The following is a 20,181-nucleotide window of genomic DNA, read 5'->3' as shown; positions in this document are numbered from 1 at the left end:
AATGTGGAAAAAATGAAGGGGTCTGAATACTTTCCGAAGTCAGTGTATCTGCTCTGTTGTCTCTTCTTACTGTGCCTAGCATGTGGGAGTGTGTGTTTCTGTCACTTTCATTCCTTTATTTCATTACTGGAATTACATTACGAAAAAGTTCAGCTCAATATTAATGTGATCCCAGGAGGAATTTGCTGGCATAATTTTTTTTCCTCAACTCACAGTGAAATCCATTGTTTATCTAACCCATTTACAATTCATGCCATTATGATTCATTGTTGTTTTAGTGGGATGTTTTTTGGGAAAGTTCAGTGAAGAAGGGTTTTTTAATCTTTCCTTCACTCCTCCTTCCATCCTTCTCTCTCTCTCTCTCTCTCAATACCCCCAACCCCCCCCCCCCCCCTTCCTCCAGGTGAGTGGGAGAACGGTTGCAACGAGCTCCAGAAGATGCTGATCGTGCGTTCGCTGCGTCAGGACCGCGTGTCCTTCTGCGTCACCTCCTTCATAATTAACAACCTGGGCTCGCGCTTCGTGGAGCCACCTGTCCTCGACATGAAGGCTGTAAGTGTCGCTGTCACCCCGGCTCTCTGATCCTCCCTGCTCTGCTCCCTGTGAGCCTCATCCACACCCACACACACTCACTCACTCACCATTAGCTAATCCTCACCCAGGACTTTGATGAAGCAACAGGCATAACATGGCTGCCAGACAGACAGCACCTCCATAGACCTGGACCTGCAGTATCAGGGTCTCTTTCATCATGGTTCAAATGCATCGTCTCCTTTGGTTTGACGTTGAAATGTGTTTGTGGCCTCACTTTGAGATTGTGTCAATCCCTCCAGAAGATCTGTCAACAAACCCCTCTGAGGAATCTTGCTGTCATCAACTATAACATCAACAACAGTCTGTAAATGCCCTGATATGAACAACCCTCAACCTTCTCTCCTGTTTCTTCCGGTTGACCATTGACCCTGTTTCGGTTTCCCAGGTGGTGGAGGACTCGACCACAAAGACGCCCCTGATCTTCGTGCTGTCTCCGGGGGTGGACCCCACGGGCTCCCTGCTGCAGCTGGCCGAGGCCTCGGGAATGAGCCGTAACTTCCACGCCCTCTCCCTGGGCCAGGGACAAGCCCCCATCGCCACGCACATGATCAAGGAGGGCGTTAAGAACGGTCCGACCCCCAGTCTGTCTTCACCTTCCCTCTCTTCTCTCTCCCGTTGCCAGATACTTTATTATAATCACTTCATAATCAATGACTATGTCAATGTAACTGTCACTGTCCGAAGCTGGTTGGCCTTTCAACCACACCTCTCAATTGTCAAATACTCAATACTGTCAAATGTCATTGTCATACATCAGACATTTTGTTTGTTTTGAAAAGTCGGGTTATTAATATCTTCCCCAAACACTCCCCTTTCCTTCTATTTCCACTGCTCCATCCCTTCATCCCCATCTTGGTCTCTCTCCTCTCCTCTCCTCTCCTCTCCTCTCCTCTCCTCTCCTCTCCTCTCCTCTCTTCTTCTCTCCCCTCTCCTCCCCTCTCCTCTCCTCTCCTCTCCTCTCCTCTCCTCTCCTCTCCTCTCCTCTCCTCTCCTCTCCTCTCTCCTTTCCTGCAGGTCACTGGGTGTTCCTAGCTAACTGCCACCTGTCTCTGTCCTGGATGCCCCAGCTGGACAAGCTGGTGGAGCAGCTGCAGGTGGAGGAGCCCCACCCTGACTTCCGCCTGTGGCTCAGTTCCTCCCCCCACCCTGACTTCCCCATCGCCATCCTACAGGCCGGCATCAAGATGACCACCGAGCCACCCAAGGTACACACAAACACACACACACACACACACACACACACACACACACACACACACACACACACAGTCATCCACTCCTTGCTCTCTGTCTCCCCCCCTTAGGGTGTGAAGTCCAACATGAAGCGTCTGTACCAGCTGGTGACGGAGTCTCAGTTCACGCGCTGTGCACGGCCCGTCCTCTACCGCAAGCTGCTCTTTGCCCTCTGCTTCTTTCACAGCATCCTGCTAGAGAGGAAGAAGTTCCTGCAGCTGGGCTGGAACATCATCTATGGTTTCAATGATTCTGACTTTGAGGTAACACACACACACACGCACACAGCGGAGAGTTATGTGAAGCTTTACGTTGAAGACTATGACTGAAATCCAAGCAGAACACCCTCTGTCCTCATTCACTGTACATGGCCTGCAAATATTTAGGATTCGACAAGTTATAGACAGTACTAAGACTAAGGGCATTATAACTTTGTATAAGTCACTGAGTTCTTATCAGAGGCTCAAACGGCAGGTCCCCCCTTCCTCCTCCTCCTCCTCCTCTTCCTTCTTCTTCTCCTCCTCCCCCCACCTTCCCCTTCCTCCCCATCCCCTGTATAGGTGAGTGAGAATCTGATGGGCCTGTACCTGGATGAGTATGAGGACATCCCCTGGGACGCCCTTAAGTACCTCATTGCTGGAGTCAACTATGGAGGCCACGTCACTGACGACTGGGATAGACGTCTACTCACCACTTACATTAACGACTACTTCTGTGAGGCCACTGTCCGCACACACTTCTTCAAGTGAGTCTCTAACACATACACACGCACGCACACACACACACACACACACACACGCACACACACAGATACAGACCCAACCCCCCCCCGACACACACACAAATATATACTCCTTCTCCTAAAGGATTACACTTTGACACACACACACAAAGAGACACATAATGAAACTCACACAATCTCTGTCAAAGCACAAATACCTGCTATCAGAGCGCACTGCGGCACCTCTCAGGTACTCCTCGTCCATGTTCAGAAAGACCAAAGCACGTGAGCACCACCCAGTGGCCAGTATTCACACAGTTCGTGAAAATTCTGAAATACACACAACCTCATGAACAGTGATGCTAAGACACTACACCCTGCTCCCGCTGCTCGTTCCCCCCCAAACACACACACACACACACACAAACACACACACCATCTCTGTGGCATCCCCTTTAGCTCCCCCCTGTACCCCCTTCTAGTTCCCGAGCCTTCCTCTGTGTCCAGCCCTGCTGTATGACAACACCTTCATCAGGTCTCCCTCCTGCTGCCACAGGGTTAATACTCTCTCCCTCCTCCAGGCTGTCGTCTCTGCCCACCTACTACATCCCCCGGGACGGCCCCCAGTCCTCCTACCGGGAGTACATCAGCCTGCTGCCGGCCACAGAGCACCCCGAGGTGTTCGGACAGCACCCCAACGCTGACATCGCCAGCCAGATCGCGGAGACACGCACCCTCTTCGACACCCTGCTCTCCCTGCAGCCACAGGTCACCAGCACCGCAGCCACTGGCGCCGGGCCAAGCCGAGAGGACAAGGTGTGTGTTTTGTGTGCGTGTGTGTGTGTGTGAGAGTATGTGTTTGTGTGTATCCATTTTGTTTCTGTATCATGTATGAGTGAATAATGCTGTATGTCTATGTCTCTGTACAGTGTGTGTGTGTGTTTATCTGTGGTCTGTGTGTTTAATGAGGACAGTATCAGTGTGTCCATGTCTCGGTCCCCAGGTGTTGGAGCTGGCTGCAGACGTGCGTCAGAAGATCCCAGCCCAGCTGGACTATGAGGGGACCAGGACGCTGCTGCAGGCGGACCCCTCTCCTCTCAATGTGGTCCTGCTACAGGAGATCCAGAGATACAACTCTCTGCTGCACACCATCAGGTGTGTGTGTGTGTGTGTGTGTGTGTGTGTGTGTGTGTGTGTGTCTATGCCTGTCAGTTGTGGACAGAGTTCTATATTGTGTGTGTGTTGTCCAGGTCGTCTCTGTTGGAGCTGGAGAAGGGGATCAAGGGTCTGGTGGTGATGTCCAGCAGTCTGGAGGAGACCTTCCACTACATCTTTGATGCTCGCGTACCGCCACTGTGGGAAAAGGTAGGGCCCTCACTACATACACACACTCTCTCACACACACACTGTATACAGACACACACACTCTCACACACACACACACACACACACACACACACACTACACACTGTATACAGACACACACACACTCTCACACACACACAGTATACAGACACGCACACACTCTCACACACACTCACACACACTGGATACAGACACACACAAACTCACACACACACACTGTATACACGCACACACTCTCACACACACTCACACACTGGATACAGACACACACTCACACACACACACAAATAGAATTCACCCTCAAAGACCTGCAGGGATGCAAAGCCTGTTATAGATCACACACATGGACAAATGGATCCATTTACTGAGCACACTTCACCCAGGTGTTGTTTGCTGGTGTGTGTCTGTCAGTGTGATGTGTGTAACGGCGCTCTGATACCAGGCTGATAGATTCCTATGGTTTGGTTCTGAAGCCTGTGAGTCAGTGTGCTGCTGCTGCTGCTGCTGCTGCTGTTCTTATTAAGGTGTGTTTATCCATCATCCTGCCTGGCTGCACAGTGATGGGCTCATTCTCTCCTGACCTCATACGGCTGCACTGGAACTGGAACAGCTCCAACCGTTATTATGTCCTGACTCTGTCTGACATACACACACACACACATACACACACACACACACACACACACACACACACACATACACACACACACACACACGCGCACACACACACACACACACACACACACACACACACACACATACACACACACACACACACACACGCGCATACACACACACACACGCACACACACACGCACACGCATACACACACACCATACACACACACACACACACACACACACACACTGTCCTGTCTCTGATGGTCCATCATACCGTCATTAGCAAACTGCACTCCTCTTTATATAACACACAGACCGTAGCCTGCCACAGACTGCACTGTCTGTATGATGGATGAAAGGAGCAGTGTGTGTGTTTGTGCGTGTGTGTGTGTGCGTGTGTGTGCGTGTCTGTGCGTGTCTGTGCGTGTCTGTGTGTGTGTGTTTCTTCAGTAGGGTCATTGAGGGCAGGCTATATTTGTGCGTGCGTGAGTGTGTGTGTGTGTGTCTCGGCCACTGGGTCATCAGGTGGAGTGAGCGTGGCCCTTGGTGACTAAACAAAGAGCATGTCTCAGGGTAATTGCAGTGTAATAAGTAGAGTAAACCTCCCCAGCTCTGCTCCAGTTGCTTTAAAAAGGCCTGTCTGTGCTGTGCCGAGGCCATTACAGCCAGAGGCCTGCTGCCCCCTGTCCAGACCTTCTTTATGAGACGAGTACAGGACAGCCATTAAGACTGCAGCTCCAGCTGCGCTTCCCCACTCTGCTGCCCCCTCATTACTCTCTCTCCCTCTCTCTCTCTCTCACTACCGCTGTTTCTCTCTCTCCCAATCCCCCCTTATCGCTCTCTCTCTCTCTCTCTCTCTCTCTCTCTCTCTCTCTCTCTATCTCCCTCTCTCTCCCAACCTCCTTTCTCGTTCTCTCTGTTTCTGTCCCTCTCTCTGCCTTGCCCTCCCCTCTCTTCTCACCTCTCCCTCCTCCCTCTATCCCATCTGATCCAGCGATGAACAACAAACCCTCATAGAACACTCTGTCCTCCTGCTATCCCTGCATCCCTCCTCCTCCTCCTCCTCCTCCTCTATCCCTCCATCCCTCCGTCTGTGTTCCACTCTTTCCCTGGCACGGCAGACATGTCATTATTTCTGGGCCCAGAAACTCATGGCTTTAATTTTGGGCCGGCCTGCTTCCCTGTCGTAGGCGAACTGTATCTGTTTTCTTCCCCCTGGTTGCCCCGGGCGTGCGGACGTCCTGTCAGATCGCTCACTCTGACACACTGAGATGCCCTCTGACAGGCTTTATGGATCACGCTGGACCTCCGTCCCCAGACTGACCATCCATCTGTCCCGTCACATTACTGGGAGAAGTTCACTTCTATTTCCCATGCCTTCTATCTTCCGTCAAGGCAATTCCATCAGTAGCTTCTGATTGGTATCTGGATGGGTTTTGGGAGCAGAAGGAAGGCCATGAACTTGGACTGTAGTTTATGAGATAATCAATGCACTCCAGATTTGGGGCTGTACAGTACAAGCAGCCATTTGAAAATGCTTTTCTGAACACATGCTTTTAACTGATGTCTTGTCCAGATTTCAGATCTGTATCCTCCAGATGGAATGTTGTGTAATTTATTGGTAATGGTGGCGGGTTAAAAACAAAAGAAGGAGAAAATAGAGTGAAGGGAGCCATTGTAGTAGCCGTGTAATGAACCAGTAAGAAGAGAGTATTTAACTGTAACTCTAGCTGGCCTTCCTCTCTTGTGTGACTGGACTGGATTCTCTGCCCTCTCTCCCTTCCTCCTTCCCTCCCAACCCCCCGTGCAGGCCTACCCGTCACTGAAGCCGCTGGCGTCGTGGACCAGGGACCTGTGCCAGCGTGTGGAGCAGTTTGCCCGCTGGGCAGAGACGGCCCACCCCCCCATCCTCTTCTGGCTCGCAGGGTTCACCTTCCCCACTGGCTTCCTCACCGCAGTACTGCAGTCCTCCGCACGCGCACACAACGTGAGAGCACAGTACTCACACTCACGCACACGCGCACACACACACACACACACACACACACACACACTTATACTATACACGCGTGCACACACACACACACACACACACACACTTATACTATACACACACACACACTTATACTATACACACACACACACACACACACACATACACACACACTTATGCTGTACACACACACACACACACACTCACACACACACACATTTTACTGCCCCCTTACGGTGCACTCAGCACACTCACCAAACCCAACCACAGAGTACACTTACAAACCACCAGTGCTACTTTAAACTGTGCTTACAAACAAACCACAACCACTCCACACCTCACTCTCTCACATGCCACAGCCACCATCCAACACCCTGCTAATGTTTACACTGATGGCTGCATTCGTCCTCTTATGGGTTACTGCTGGTCAAGAGGGTTGTATGGCTGCTGATCTGACCATTAAGAACTGTTCTACCTACAGGTGTCTATTGACACATTATCCTGGGAGTTCATCGTTGCCACAGTGGATGACAACAACCTCCTCTTCCCACCCAAGGTTAATTCACATTTAATAGCTACATCGTCACCTCACATTTGTCAAATGTTCTACTAGTGGGTCTTCCTTCTACTGTAAGTCATTTTTACTGATTTTATTTTTCTCTTCCTGTCTCCATCTTCCCCCCTCCCCTCCCCTCTCTCCTCAATCCCCCCTCCATCCTGACCCCAGGACGGAGTGTTTATCCGGGGGTTGTATCTGGAGGGGGCAGGCTGGGACAAGAAGAACTCGTGTCTGGTGGAGGCTGAGCCCATGCAGCTGGTGTGTCCCATCCCCACCATCCACTTCAAACCTGTGGAGAACCGCAAGAAGATCGCCAAGAGTGAGAAAAAAACTCCCGCCCTTTCTGTCTCTCTCTGTCACTCCTGTAACTATGGTATAATGTCTCTCCTGTCTGTGTGTGTGTGTGCATGTATGCATGTGTGTGTGTGTGTGTGTGTGTCTGTGTAGGTATGTACTCCTGTCCATGCTACTACTTCCCTGTGCGTTCGGGGGGTAACAACCGTGCCTCCTTCGTGGTTGGGGTGGACCTCAAAGCTGGAGCTGTGCCTTTCGACCACTGGATCAAGAGAGGAACCGCTCTGCTTATGAGCCTGGACAACTAAGGGGCTCACCCACACACACCCACTCTCTCCCTCACACACACACACACACACACACACACACACACACAAATAAGTTGACCATTTTATTTCCATATTGCTTGCAATTTATCTAACTGTTTTTCAAAATTCTAAATGCCTACAAATTAACTGAAATGATTGCACTTCTTTATAACTTTTGTAAATAATTGCATTTAAAATGTGAAGATATTTGAATAAAATATGAATTTGTTTATTTGGGAAAAAAATGAATTTATTGAGGTTGGATTTACGTGATTCAAGGGACTCTTCCTCTTCCTCTCCACTCCACTCTTCTCTTGTCAACCCTCACTCAGACACCTTATTATTCACTTCCTCTGCACCCCTGCATCACTCTTTCCAGACTGACTCCTTTGACCCTGTTGAAAGAGCTCTACACAATAGAGTACATACAGTATACTCCTCAACCAGCTCCACACACACACACACACACACACACACACACACACACACACACACACACACACACACACACACACACACACACACACAGAGGACCTTGTAGGTCTAAACATCCACTGTAAAAACATTAGCCTTTTTTATCTTTCTTTTTAACATCTGGATCTACTGAATGTCCATGTGTGTTAGTGTCTGCTGTGTTAGGTTGTATATACCTGTGTGTGTTTGTTTAAACTAAGATTGTAAGTATGATTTGCAAAGTGCTCAAATGTCTGATTATAATAATGTATGTCAGGGTGGCAAACTATTCTCTCTCTCTCTCTCTCTCTCTCTCTCTCTCTCTCACACACACACACACACACACACACTGTGTTAAATCAAGATGATATAAAGGACATTTTTATGGTAATACACATTTCCCCCAAGTGGAAAGAAAGAGGAGGAAAATGGAAATCTATTCAAACTAATGTATTCTAATTAAGGCTGCTAGTCCGTTAGGAGACGGTTGGTGAGGAGGTTATGCTGCTTCACTGTATGGGCTCAGTTGAGCCTCTTGAAAAGTGGGGGGGGGGGGACAAGAGAGGGACCCTGGAGAAAGTGAAACAGAGGAATAGTTCTGAGGCGAGTAGTGAGTGGAGGCCTGAGTTCAAGGCCGTATTCAGGCGGGAATGTCTCCTGAATGAGACAGAGACTTCCTCAGACTTTAAGGGCCTCTTTATATGGGCCAGGTCTGTGCTGGTCTGTGCGCACTGGTGGTCGGTTGTTGGGGAGCTCATAGCAACATGCTGAATTCAAATTCAAATAGGCTTCGGGCTGAGACACAGTGCCTAAGATGTTGAAAATGTTTGTGAAGAGAAATAAAATGTTAGACTTGTAAGTTACACTTTCTGAAGAGCATCTTGGATCTGAGGTTTGACTGTCAAAAAAAAAAAAGCACCTCAAATAGCCCCTTTCAAAAGTACTATGGTATTTCTACGAAGTTTTGCTATTGAGGCATGGGTTTTCCAACCCTTGATAGTTTGTTGGAAACTAATTTGATTATCCAAATGATGATGAGTGGCCTAGTCTGAGGCTGATGTATTAAATCTCAGTCAAATTATTATGAAAAAACATTATAAAAGAGTCGAACTTTTAAATCTTCAAGCAGCCCATGCTTTAAGCATGTTCAGCGACATGGAAAATGATTGAATAAGCACTAGAGCCAATTGTTCTCCAAAGAATGGAAGTGATAATGGAATTTCGGCAAGTCATACAGTGTGTTTGGCAATGAGTATATGGAGGCGGGGCAGTTTATGTCCAAGACCCGTCCACCGAAAATAAACCTGCATGAGAGAACGAGAGGGAGAAATAGAGGGAGGAGGAAGAAGGGGAAAAAAGCCCTTACAACAGAGAAGGGGAGAAAGAGTGTCAGCGATTCAATGGAATAAAAACTGCGCAATTTCTCAATAGCCATCGCCGCTTTGATCCTGGACGTCCTCACACAACAACCTATAACCTATATCTAAAAGCCTCTTCGGATGGACATGCGGGAGGCAAGCCGTGCAGTGCATATCCCGCGGGCTGTAAATGGACTGACGATTTCCAGAAGGGATGTTGAGTCCTCATAAAGGCTGTGCAATCATTTAGGAACAAGATACGACTGTGCAAGATATAAGATTAGGCTACAGTCTTTCGAAAATCCACGAGACTAATCGTTATGCCTTGCCGATGGATAACCATAAACGCTCACATCTCTCCAAGCAACGATTGCATAATGTATCTGCGTGTACAGTTTCCTACCGACATTTTCAAAATACATTATGGATTTTTAAGATATATTCACCCCATACTTGAATTTTGGAAATGTATTTGGGATTGCGTGGCTGTGCGAACGTCATTCCGGGGGAAAGAAGATGGGCTACGTACTTGTTTTTTTTTAATGTTTCAGTATTTTAACATTGATCATCAGCCCGGCACCTCCCATGAGAATTTGGCATGCACAAACAGGTAAGCCAGACGCAAACGACTGAAGTAAAATACAAAATATTTTACAATGTGAACGTGAAACTGCCAGACTGTAGCAGGAAAGGTGTAATCGAAATTAGGTAACACGAAAGGCATTGAAACCGATACCACTTTCTATAGTATCATTTGATAGTAACATTGTAACCGCTGGATAACGTGCGTAATCCGTTCTGTTGATTACACTGTCGCAACCCGCGTATTATACAGGCTACATTTGTTACTAGGTAGATGAGAAGTTAACAGAAAAAAATGCAAACTAGATAGCCTTTAGAAGAAAAAAAAAGTAACAAGGCAGTGCTATATTTGCATGGGGTGGTCATGACGGCTGCATGTCTTGTTTTTCACAATTAATATCGAAAGTGTTTATAATGATGAGGTCATGTAGTTACATTGAGATGGTTTACGGGAAGCTGGTAGGAGTTAGTGATGTTGCAATCGCGTTGTGACGGGAATGCCCACGTTTAGTGCGCCAGCTTAGGTTCAGCCTTTTTCTAAACATATCAAAACCTTTATGCCGCTGTAGTAGTTGCATCTTCATCAATAGCACCCAGGCCCAAAATGTCGTGTGTATTTTATTTAATTAATTAATGATTAAGTAACAGCGGCCATTGAATGAAATCTAGGCCCGCTGGTGTTCGGGGAAGGAGTGTCGCATTTTCTTTCTGAAATGTCATGTGGTGAAGTTGTGGCGGGTTTCGTAGAATTTCCAGGAAGAACGTTTGAATTTTTTCTGGGTGATTTTTTTTTCCTCCCTCTCCTTTCCCTTTCTGTCCACGCCCCCTCGAGTCCTCTCGCCCCATCATCCACCAGAGTACGCTACAACACAGAAAATGGACTAAATATGCTGAGTTGTATCTGCTGTGAGAAAGTTGCCCCTCAGTTTGTATCTCTGAATGTTGATACAATGTTGTTACAATGTTGACTCTTTGGGGTAACAACATCAACCAGCAGTACCTATCTGAACTTGATAAAGATTGCCACATGGCTCATTGTGTACCCTTGAGTTATAACCAGGCTATAACCAAGTACATACTGTAAATATTGCCTTTGGCCTTGTAAGGATGGGTGAACTGAAGTAGCCTACTGCAACGTTTTGATTGAGGTAAATGCTTACACTTGTGTTCCTTACTAACTTTGCTACAAGGTACAGCCAGGGCCGTAGCTGGTTATGACCTCGGTATTTTTAATCCTAATTCGAATAATTGTAATTCTACAATTTGCTTTATTTGTATGACCTGCGCTTTCACCTGCTCACGAATAAAGCAACTTTGTATCTACAAAGCCAATAAGGTCACTATCGCATTCACCTCGAAATATTGTATTTCATGGTTTTAATCATATTTCGCATATGTTTTGGTACACTATTTCAGCGTGTACATGCTTGCTTGTCTTCTAGGATGTAGTAGCTTACCCGCGGATTTGTAATGGACACATGAAACGCATGACATGGTTAGAAAATATCGTGGAGGTGAGAGAGAGGGAGAGATACGCGCAAGGATCACGGAATTAATTAATTCTGATGACTGAATTGAATTGAGACATTTTGTTAATTTCTGGGGAGGGGCATTGGCAAAGTTGCCTATTCAGTCGATTTGTAGTTGAGCTGCATTCTTCCTGAACCCGTACATGGGATATGCATGACCTCGATAAAACATGGGTACGGCCCTGGGTACAGTTTATAGTTTCTCAAATATAAACACAGCATGTCAGACTCAGATTATGACAACTGTTCCATTGATTGGATGGATCTGTTGTTTCGAGGACCCGATGCCATATTTTGTAGTAGCGATATATGATTTACACATATTTTGTATCCCTTCACTGACTGAGCAGTTCTACCTGTCAACATATGGAAGGAAGGCCATGTGATTTACCTCTAGGTTGCATTTCTTCTACCATTTCCATATATCATGTTCACGCCAGAACTACAATGCAAAAATATTGAAATGTCCTTAGAAAAGTTTTTGGAATAGTCTTTATTGTGATACCATGTCATATCCTCTAGAGGTCGACACATGCTCAGACAAAGATCCGTTTGAGAGTCTCCTTTGTTTCAACCAGGGGTGGCCACTTTAGAGACTCATACTGCGATTCGTTTGAAGTGTTACAGAAACGTAGCATCCAAAATGTTTTATACTTATTATAGTAGAATTACGTACAATGATAGTTAGTTAACGTCGCTATTTGAAAACCATAACTAGCTAACCGTTAGAGAGTTTAGTTTCTGCTCCTTTCATTTATCATTGAGTATCTGATTCTGTCCTCAAATCTGGAGCCACATGCCTTAACCTGCTATGATCGCTCAGGTGCTTCTCACATGGAAGTGCTCGCTCCGCGGTCCTAAGGAAAATACCCCATATGATATTATTGGGCTATAAAAAAAAATGGAATTCAGTGATTTTCAAGAACTACATCCACAAAAATCGCCGTTTTCAAATATGTGGACATTGGTATGGTGCTGGAAATAATCGGTGAAGTGTCTCTTTAAGTGTACAATAAATACAATCCTCTCTCTCTCTCTCTTTCTCTCTCTCTCTCTCTCTCTCTCTCTCTCTCAGGATATTCAGTCACAGGTTAGCCTTAACAGGCCCAGGTTAATTTGAGGTTTACCACGTTTCCTAAAGCCATTTCGTATTAGGATTAAATGCACCATTTGCATTAGGAATTTGCAGGAAAGTGGGCCAGCTCAGATGTTTCCTCACCATGACTGTGTGAACATGAGGAAGTGCACAGCAGCATACTCAGGCTAGCCTCAGCTCACAGCTAGCAGGCTGACATGTCCAGTATCTAAAGCATGACCCTTAGATATTAATATCCAGGGTGTGCCTCACGGTTGTCCTTTGCTTAGGCATGATTTGTATTATTTCGTTTGGTCAACAAAAGTATTCAACGATAATCTCGGAACCCAAAATGAATTAGTGAGACTAATTCAACCACTCTTGGTGGAAAATGGAAGTTTACTGAAAAGAGATCAAACCAAAACAAAATACAGACATTAGTGTTGTGATGGGTCATATGTTCATGTCCTTTATGAATGTGAGTATGGAGAGGCAGCACCTGGTGAATACAGTACTATTGTTACGCTCTGTAAACAAAGATGCTCCTCTATTGACAGCAGCAGGACGGCAAACATGACAGAGACTTGTCATAATGTTGACGAGGGCCCAGACATCACCTGAACAAACACTGCATCAGCCAACATGGCCAATCAGCATTCTGGATGGAGTGAGTTTGGCCACAAGGAGGAGCCAACCAGATTGGACGTTGCGGCAACCTTTGTGTGGTATTGGTTAGTCTCTTATTGATATCAAATTGTTATGTCCAGGGTTAGACTTAAGAGAGTCTAACTTGGTTTTAGAATAAATCAATAAAACTTACAATAAAACTCTGACATACCTCTATCTCTCCTGCAGGGGTGCAGTCTGCCGTTGTGTGGACCATCTGTGGCCAGGTAAGGTGTGTTTGTAGAGTGTGTTTTTGTGTATTCTTATAATATGAATGCTACGTTGGTAGTGTGTGTGTGTGTGTGTGTGTGTGTGTGTGTGTGTGTGTTTGCTTGCCACAGAGCCACCTGTGAGGTCCCTCTTCCCCCTCCCTGACTCCTCCTGTACATCAGGGAGGTGATTAGAGATGAATGGTGTAATAAGGGGTAATGATAGAGGGATGATAGATGGATGGCTCCAGTTTGTTTCCTGGCCTCTCCTCCCTCACTGACACCACTTGTTATCTGATGTCCTTTGATTGGGCGCTCTGGTTCTGGCACAGACGTCCCTCACTGTAACATTTCCTTCCATCTCCTTGAACGCCTGTTAAGGGAATCCAGTTGTCTGTGATTGATTGATTTGGACTGTAGCAGGGGTGGATCTCTCTCTTCTACCTCTCTCTCTTTCTTTCTCAATCCCTTTCATCTCATTGTGTCCCTCCCCTCTTTCTCTCTCTCTCTACTGTACCTCTTTCCCCCTCTTTCTCCCTCCCCCACCTCCACCCCACCCTCCCTCTCCATCCCTCTGTTTGTTAAAGCATGACATCATGTCACAGGGGGGCTTTATGTTGTGTTTCTGAGTGCTTGCCAGCGTTCTCGGGCCCCGTGCCGAGCAGAGAGGCCCTGGCTGGGAAGGTTCTTTTCAGCATGGCTGCTTTGGAGGGGAGTGGGCCAAACAGCCCTCACACACAAACACACACATACACACACACACACACACACACACACACACACACACACACACACACACACACTTATGCGCACACACACACACACAAACACACACACACACACACACACCCCAAACACCCCTACGCCTCTCTCTTTCTTTCACACTCTCTCTCTCTCTCTCTTTTTATCACTTAGACACACATAGGCCCCCACACACACCCCTCTCCCCAGGACCCCACAGAGCCACACCTGGGGCTCTCAGTCATTCAGGCCTCTCTGCTTTATTACATTAGAACTGGCCATGAATCTCATCTAGCACACTGCCTGTCTGCCTGCCTGCCTGCCTGCCTGCCTGCCTGCCTGCCTGTCTCTCTGTCTGTCTGCCTGCCTGTCTGTCTGTCTGCCTGTCTGTCTGTCTGTCTGTCTGTCTGTCTGTCTGTCTCTCTGCCTGCCTGTCTATCTGTCTGCTTGCCTGCTTGCCTGCTTGACAGGGAGGAATATTATTCAGTTTTAGAGGGGGGCGGTGGATGGCTGGAACTGATGGAGGAAGGAGAGAGGGGTAGATAGATAGGCAGAGGAGAACATCAAAAGAAGTGCAGTATCATCTATCTCAGGGCTGAAATTAGTGGAGAGTACATTCATGGTGGTTCATAGAAACTGAAGAATAAAGGAGAGGAGGAGGGGAGAAAGAGGAGGAGAGGGAGGAACAGGAGGAGGGAAAGGAGGTAGATCATCTGCATATTACAGTTAAAAAAAACTTGAAAAAGCTTTTAAAAAAAAAGTGGTGGTTTTGTGGACTAAATAGTGTTGATACGTTGTTATAGCGTTGTTATTGTCTAAATGTGGTTGAATAAAAGGATCTTGTATCTTGAATCTCTCACCTTCTGTTATGTCTCATGTTCCCTATCTTAATTATTAGGATAATGAAAGGGAACATGTGCTCTTATATAACTTGCTAGTCAAACTGATTGTCAAGTAGCTTAGCTCAGGGTTACCTTGAATGTCGCTGGGGGGGGGGGGGGGGAGTGGAGTGTGTTTGTGTAAGGCTGTAAGCGACTGTTGTTTGAGTTACGGGCCTGTTTCTGGTAAAGCCTACCATAAGCCAACAGAGAGCTGGGAACTGGCATCAATCATCACCGTGACAACCCTGTCCATCAGCAGTCATCACACACACACACACACGTACACACACACACACACACACACACACACACACACACACACACACACTCATTCTCATTCTCAGATGTCTGTGGAATGTCACCTTCACTCTCTCCTCTCAGTCCTGTCTTTGTCTGTCTCTTCCACAGTCTGACATGATGATGCTTCAGTGCACTTTTCATAGAAGGCTGTAGGCTGTGTCTCTCTGCTGTGGTGCGTCTAACACAGGCTCTATGGAGAACTCCTGATGCTGTGTCAGGAGGGTTGTACTGTGGGACCACACACCTGTACCCTGGTGAGGAGCTAGGAGAGAGAGAGATGGAGGGAGAGAGGGAGAGATAGATAGAGATAGAACTGACTCTGGACTGCTGGGGGTGAGAATGGCAGGAAGCAGTGGGAGCAGTAACAGGAAGCGAAGGAGAGAGCAACCTTTCGCACTCCTCCTCACAAAGAGAGGGAACAGAGAGAGTCACTGAGGGAGGAGAGAAAGAGGAGGAGGAGCTGATATCATTTAGTCTGTCCACCTACTGAAGGCAGCGGTGTGTGTGTGTGTGTGTGTGTGTGTGTGTGTATGGGTGTGCCTATGGGTGTGTGTGTTAATCTGAAGGGGGTCAGTTACACTTCTCTCCATTAATGGGCTGGTTGTTGCGATGGAACGAGAGAGACATGAGAAGAGATGGGCATCTGTGAATGAGAGAGGGAGAGGCTGAGAGAGAGAGAGAGAGAGAGAGAGGGATTTGAAATAAGTGACAAAGAGAGTGAGAGAGATTAGATAAAAGAGGGAGTGAGAGACTGGGTGAGAGAGATATGAGAGGGTAGAAAGAGACATTGAGAGATTAGGGAGGGAGGAAGGATGAGATGAAATGTGAAGGGAGGGCTAGAGAGAGGGAGTTAGAGAGAGAGAGAGATGTGATGAGAGAGGGAAGGAGAGGGAGGATGAGAGCTCCTCTGCAGTGTATTGGGTTATGTAACCCCCATGGTGAAAGAACGGGGTCGGTGTGTGTGTGTGCGTGTGGTGTGTGTGTGTGTGTGTGTGTGTGTGTGTGTGTGTGTGTGTCTTTGGAGGGGTGACAAAGTTTACAGAGAGAAAGAGAGAGAAGTTTAACCACATGTCTCCTCTGTGCTCTGTGGTTGGCATGGTGGCGTAACTGTGAGTGGCATCCACCCTGGCACCCCTCTCCTCATGCTGGAAAGCTGAGACCTACTTTTACCTAACCGTCGCGCGTGTGTGTGTGTGTATGTGTGTGTGTGTGTGTGTGTGTGTGTGTGTGTGTGTGTGTGTGTGCGCGCGGGTGTGGGTGTTTGTTAGTTCACCTGTGTAACTGCCTTGCAGGTTGTGAGAGGCGATGAGAACTTCCTGGAGTAAATAGCATCAGATTAGAGTTGTGGTTGTGTGTGTGTGTGTGTGTGTGTGTGTGTGTGTGTGTGTGTGTGTGTGTGTGTGTGTGTGTGTGTGTGTGTGTGTGTGTGTGTGTGTGTGTGTGTGTGTGTGTGTGTGTGTGTGTGTGTGTGTGTAGAAGATGGGGTAGGAGGGTAGAGCACAGGTGTGTCAACACCACAGCTCTACAGGGGGGATTGCAGAGGGGGTAAACACTAGGCAGTTGGGGGGGGGGGGGGGGGGTGTTGTTATTGGGTATTGAGGTGTTGGTAAGAGAGTGAGAGGTGAGGTAGTGGTGTAATCAGGGACAGAGGTGAAGGAGCTGGAGTTTAACACAGAAACAAGGGAAGGGTCAAGGTACAGAGAGTCTAATTGCTTGGGATCTAGCTATGCTCACATTCTCTCTGTATTAGTGAATGTTTATTTTAGTTCAAGAAACCCAAGCCAATCAATCCTGGATGCAGTCTAAATATTTTGAATCAAATCCCTTCTGAACAATCCAGCAGAAATCAGTCCTGCTCTGTTCTCCTCTGAGGCTGACCGTCCCCTCCCCCATATTCCCTAGCTCCTGTCCTGGCTTTCTTCTCTGGCTTTCTTCTCTCAGGTTACCCCCCTCCCGACACCCCCCTGACCCCCCGCTCCCCCCTCCCTGCCCCCCTCTGCTCCCCAGGGCAGGAGCACAGCTCCCAGCTCTTTGTGCTGGCCCTCCCCCTGCTCCCCAGCCTTTGTGTGAGAGGGGCCAGCACAGGGGAAAGAGGGAGGGAGGGAGGGAGGGAGGGAGGGAGGGAGGGAGAGAGGAAGGGATGTAAAGAGGGAGAGAAAGATGAGATGGAGGAGAAAACCGATGGATATGGTGTATAGTGAAGCTGCAAGCTTTATTTCCATGCTCTACTCCTAGCTTTGGTATTAATCACTTCAATTTATAGTGTTGATATGTTTAGCATGATATGTTAAGTATCATCTGCCTAAATAACCATGTTTTTATTAAATATTGTGTTGTGTTATGTTTATGTTCCATTGGCAGTCTGATTGTGCATGGTGTGTTTGTGTGGCTCTCAGTCTGTGTTCCAGCCTTTAACAGAGGTCATTGTGCAGCCATGGTAATGATCTGACAACATGGAGGCCCCCTGCCACTCACTGACAGATGTTGACATTAGCCAGATACCTGTTTGGTAGATCGATCACAGTCTTTCTCTCCCCCACCCCCTCTCCCCCTAACACACACACACACACACACACACACACACACACACACACACACACACACACACACACACACACACACACACACGCCCCCTGGCCCAAGAGAGAACTAATTAACCTCTGGCCAGGGTGAAGGGTGTAGCTGCATGGAGGGTTCAGCAGGGGGCGATGTGGGGGCTGGCGATCTGTGTAGAAGTCGCCCAATTGGTACAGATATAGAATCAGCATAGCATAGCTTACGCTATTCCAAACCACACAAAGCTGAGCTTGGATTAGTGTGAATATGTCTGGACTCAACCAAATTAAACTCTACTCTTTCTGATTACAAACAGTAGACTACAACATGTCCATCTGAGAGAGAGAGAAAGAAAAAGAGAGAGCAGGTTAGGTGAGTTGATTGTGGTGCTTGGTCTTATGTACGCCTATGTAGGTCCTAAGTGGGCCTATGTAGGTCATACGTAGGTCAATGTGTTTTTGTGTGTTTTAAGGAGACGTGTCCTCACCTGAAGTCAGTCACCTGACAGGTGCTCAGGGATTCCTAATCTCTAATAGTGTAACTGTCTAATGGTCAGACAAAACTCCATCCAGATTAAGAACACACACACACACACACAAACACCCACCCACCCTGAGACACACACATACTGTAACTCACAGAACAAAAAACACACACTCTTTGGTGTGTGTGTGTGTGTGTGTGTGTGTGTGTGTGTGTGTGTGTGTGTGTGTGTGTGTGAATGGTCCTTGCAGATTGTTTAGAGTGCCTGGCTTCTGCACGGTCGGAGTCTATTCCTGGAGAGCCAGCTGCCACTCACGTTACCACAGCTAACTCAATTAGGAAAGCTTCTGCTGCTGAGCCCCTGGTCTGAGAACGCCGCCTAAACACACACACATGTTGGCATGCATACATGAGCACACACACACACACACACACACACACACACACACTTTCCACACCTTCCAGCTCAGAATATAATGGAGAACTAAAACAAACACATACACACTCACCTGCACAGACACACCCGCACAGACAGACCTGCACAGAAAACAGTAGAGAACTCTGTAATATGACTAGAGAAATGCATTATCACAGTCATGGCTAATGTTCTCATCCACATGTATGTAATGAGACGACACTACTGTATCACGGTTAGACCCAGAGTCATACAATACACAGCACTGTTCCACCCAGCATAGCCATAATAATACGCTGAGACATGTATCTAGCGTCCTGTCCAGGGGGTGTAGCTGTACATCAAGCTGCCTTACGCTACAGAAACAGTAGATAGGCTCCTGCCCTAGGGGCTCTTTTGGCTGGTGTGTCCCAACTACACAGACACATACTGTACTTACACTCACTGAGCACTTTATTAGGAACACTATACTAATACTGGGTAGGGCCTCCCTTTGCTCTCAAAGCAATTGCAATTGCATTGATTCCGCAAGATGTTGGAAACATTCCTTTGAGATTCTGGTCCATGATAACAGGATTGCATCACGCAATTCCTGCAGATTCAAGCTGTGAACCTCCCATTCTACCACATCCCAAAGATGTTCTATTGGATTCAGATCCGGTGGCTGGGAAGGCCGCTGAAGAACACTGAACTCATTGTCATGTTCATGAAACCAGTTTGAGACGACTTTTGCTTTGTGACATGGTGCATTATCATGCTGGAAGTAGCCATTAGAAGATGGGTAAATTGTGGCCATGAAGGGATGCACATGGTCAGCAACAATACTCAAATAGACTGTGGCATTCAAGTGATGATTGATTGGTATTAACGGCCCAAAGTGTGCCAAGAAAACATTCCCCACACCATAACACTGCCGCCACCATGAGAAGTGTTCCTAATAAAGTGCTCAGTGAGTAGGATTGTCTGTACAAGATAGTGCCAGCAGTCCTTTCACCCTCTGGACTGGGCAGATCAGTTGATAACAGTCCCTTGTTTTCCACCATGACCTGACCAAGATGATGATAATCATAATGAGATATCATCTCCAACCCCACAGCAACATAAACACAGCCTGCTGTAGAAGCCCATTACAGGCTGTCCACCATCCTTCTATGGCCCTAACTCATAATTAAGCCCTGGAGTAATTGAGTGAATAATTTGTCTTCATAAGAAGTATGCTGGTTGTTTAAACCCAAGGGGAGCCCTG

At 47.3% G+C, this 20,181-nt stretch overlaps 2 protein-coding genes across 2 annotated transcripts in view; both read left to right on the top strand.

Annotated features, from left to right (window-relative positions):
- Nucleotides 1-7,687, top strand: part of dnah2 (dynein, axonemal, heavy chain 2) — a gene marked incomplete at its 3' end in the record, with an annotated part of 92,351 nt that extends 84,664 nt beyond the window's left edge. The window contains exons 77-88 of the mRNA XM_083684129.1: nt 404-552; nt 980-1,163; nt 1,609-1,799; nt 1,899-2,090; nt 2,388-2,572; nt 3,130-3,364; nt 3,552-3,703; nt 3,799-3,913; nt 6,344-6,520; nt 7,008-7,082; nt 7,254-7,404; nt 7,533-7,687. Of these exons, the coding sequence (XP_083540255.1) occupies nt 404-552; nt 980-1,163; nt 1,609-1,799; nt 1,899-2,090; nt 2,388-2,572; nt 3,130-3,364; nt 3,552-3,703; nt 3,799-3,913; nt 6,344-6,520; nt 7,008-7,082; nt 7,254-7,404; nt 7,533-7,687 (1,961 nt within the window). The remainder of the gene's footprint in view (nt 1-403; nt 553-979; nt 1,164-1,608; nt 1,800-1,898; nt 2,091-2,387; nt 2,573-3,129; nt 3,365-3,551; nt 3,704-3,798; nt 3,914-6,343; nt 6,521-7,007; nt 7,083-7,253; nt 7,405-7,532) is intronic.
- A 5,690-nt stretch (nt 7,688-13,377) lies between these two features.
- kdm6ba (lysine (K)-specific demethylase 6B, a) overlaps nt 13,378-20,181 on the top strand; it is a 73,109-nt gene continuing 66,305 nt past the window's right edge. The window contains exons 1-2 of the mRNA XM_083670813.1: nt 13,378-13,415; nt 13,540-13,577. The gene's annotated coding sequence lies outside the window, so the exon portion shown is untranslated. The remainder of the gene's footprint in view (nt 13,416-13,539; nt 13,578-20,181) is intronic.

This window comes from Argentina silus (assembly GCF_951799395.1).
Source record: "Argentina silus genome assembly, chromosome: 1".
NCBI lineage: Eukaryota > Metazoa > Chordata > Actinopteri > Argentiniformes > Argentinidae > Argentina > Argentina silus.
Note: the sequence above shows the minus strand (reverse complement) of the source record. Positions and strands in the feature narration are given on the sequence as shown.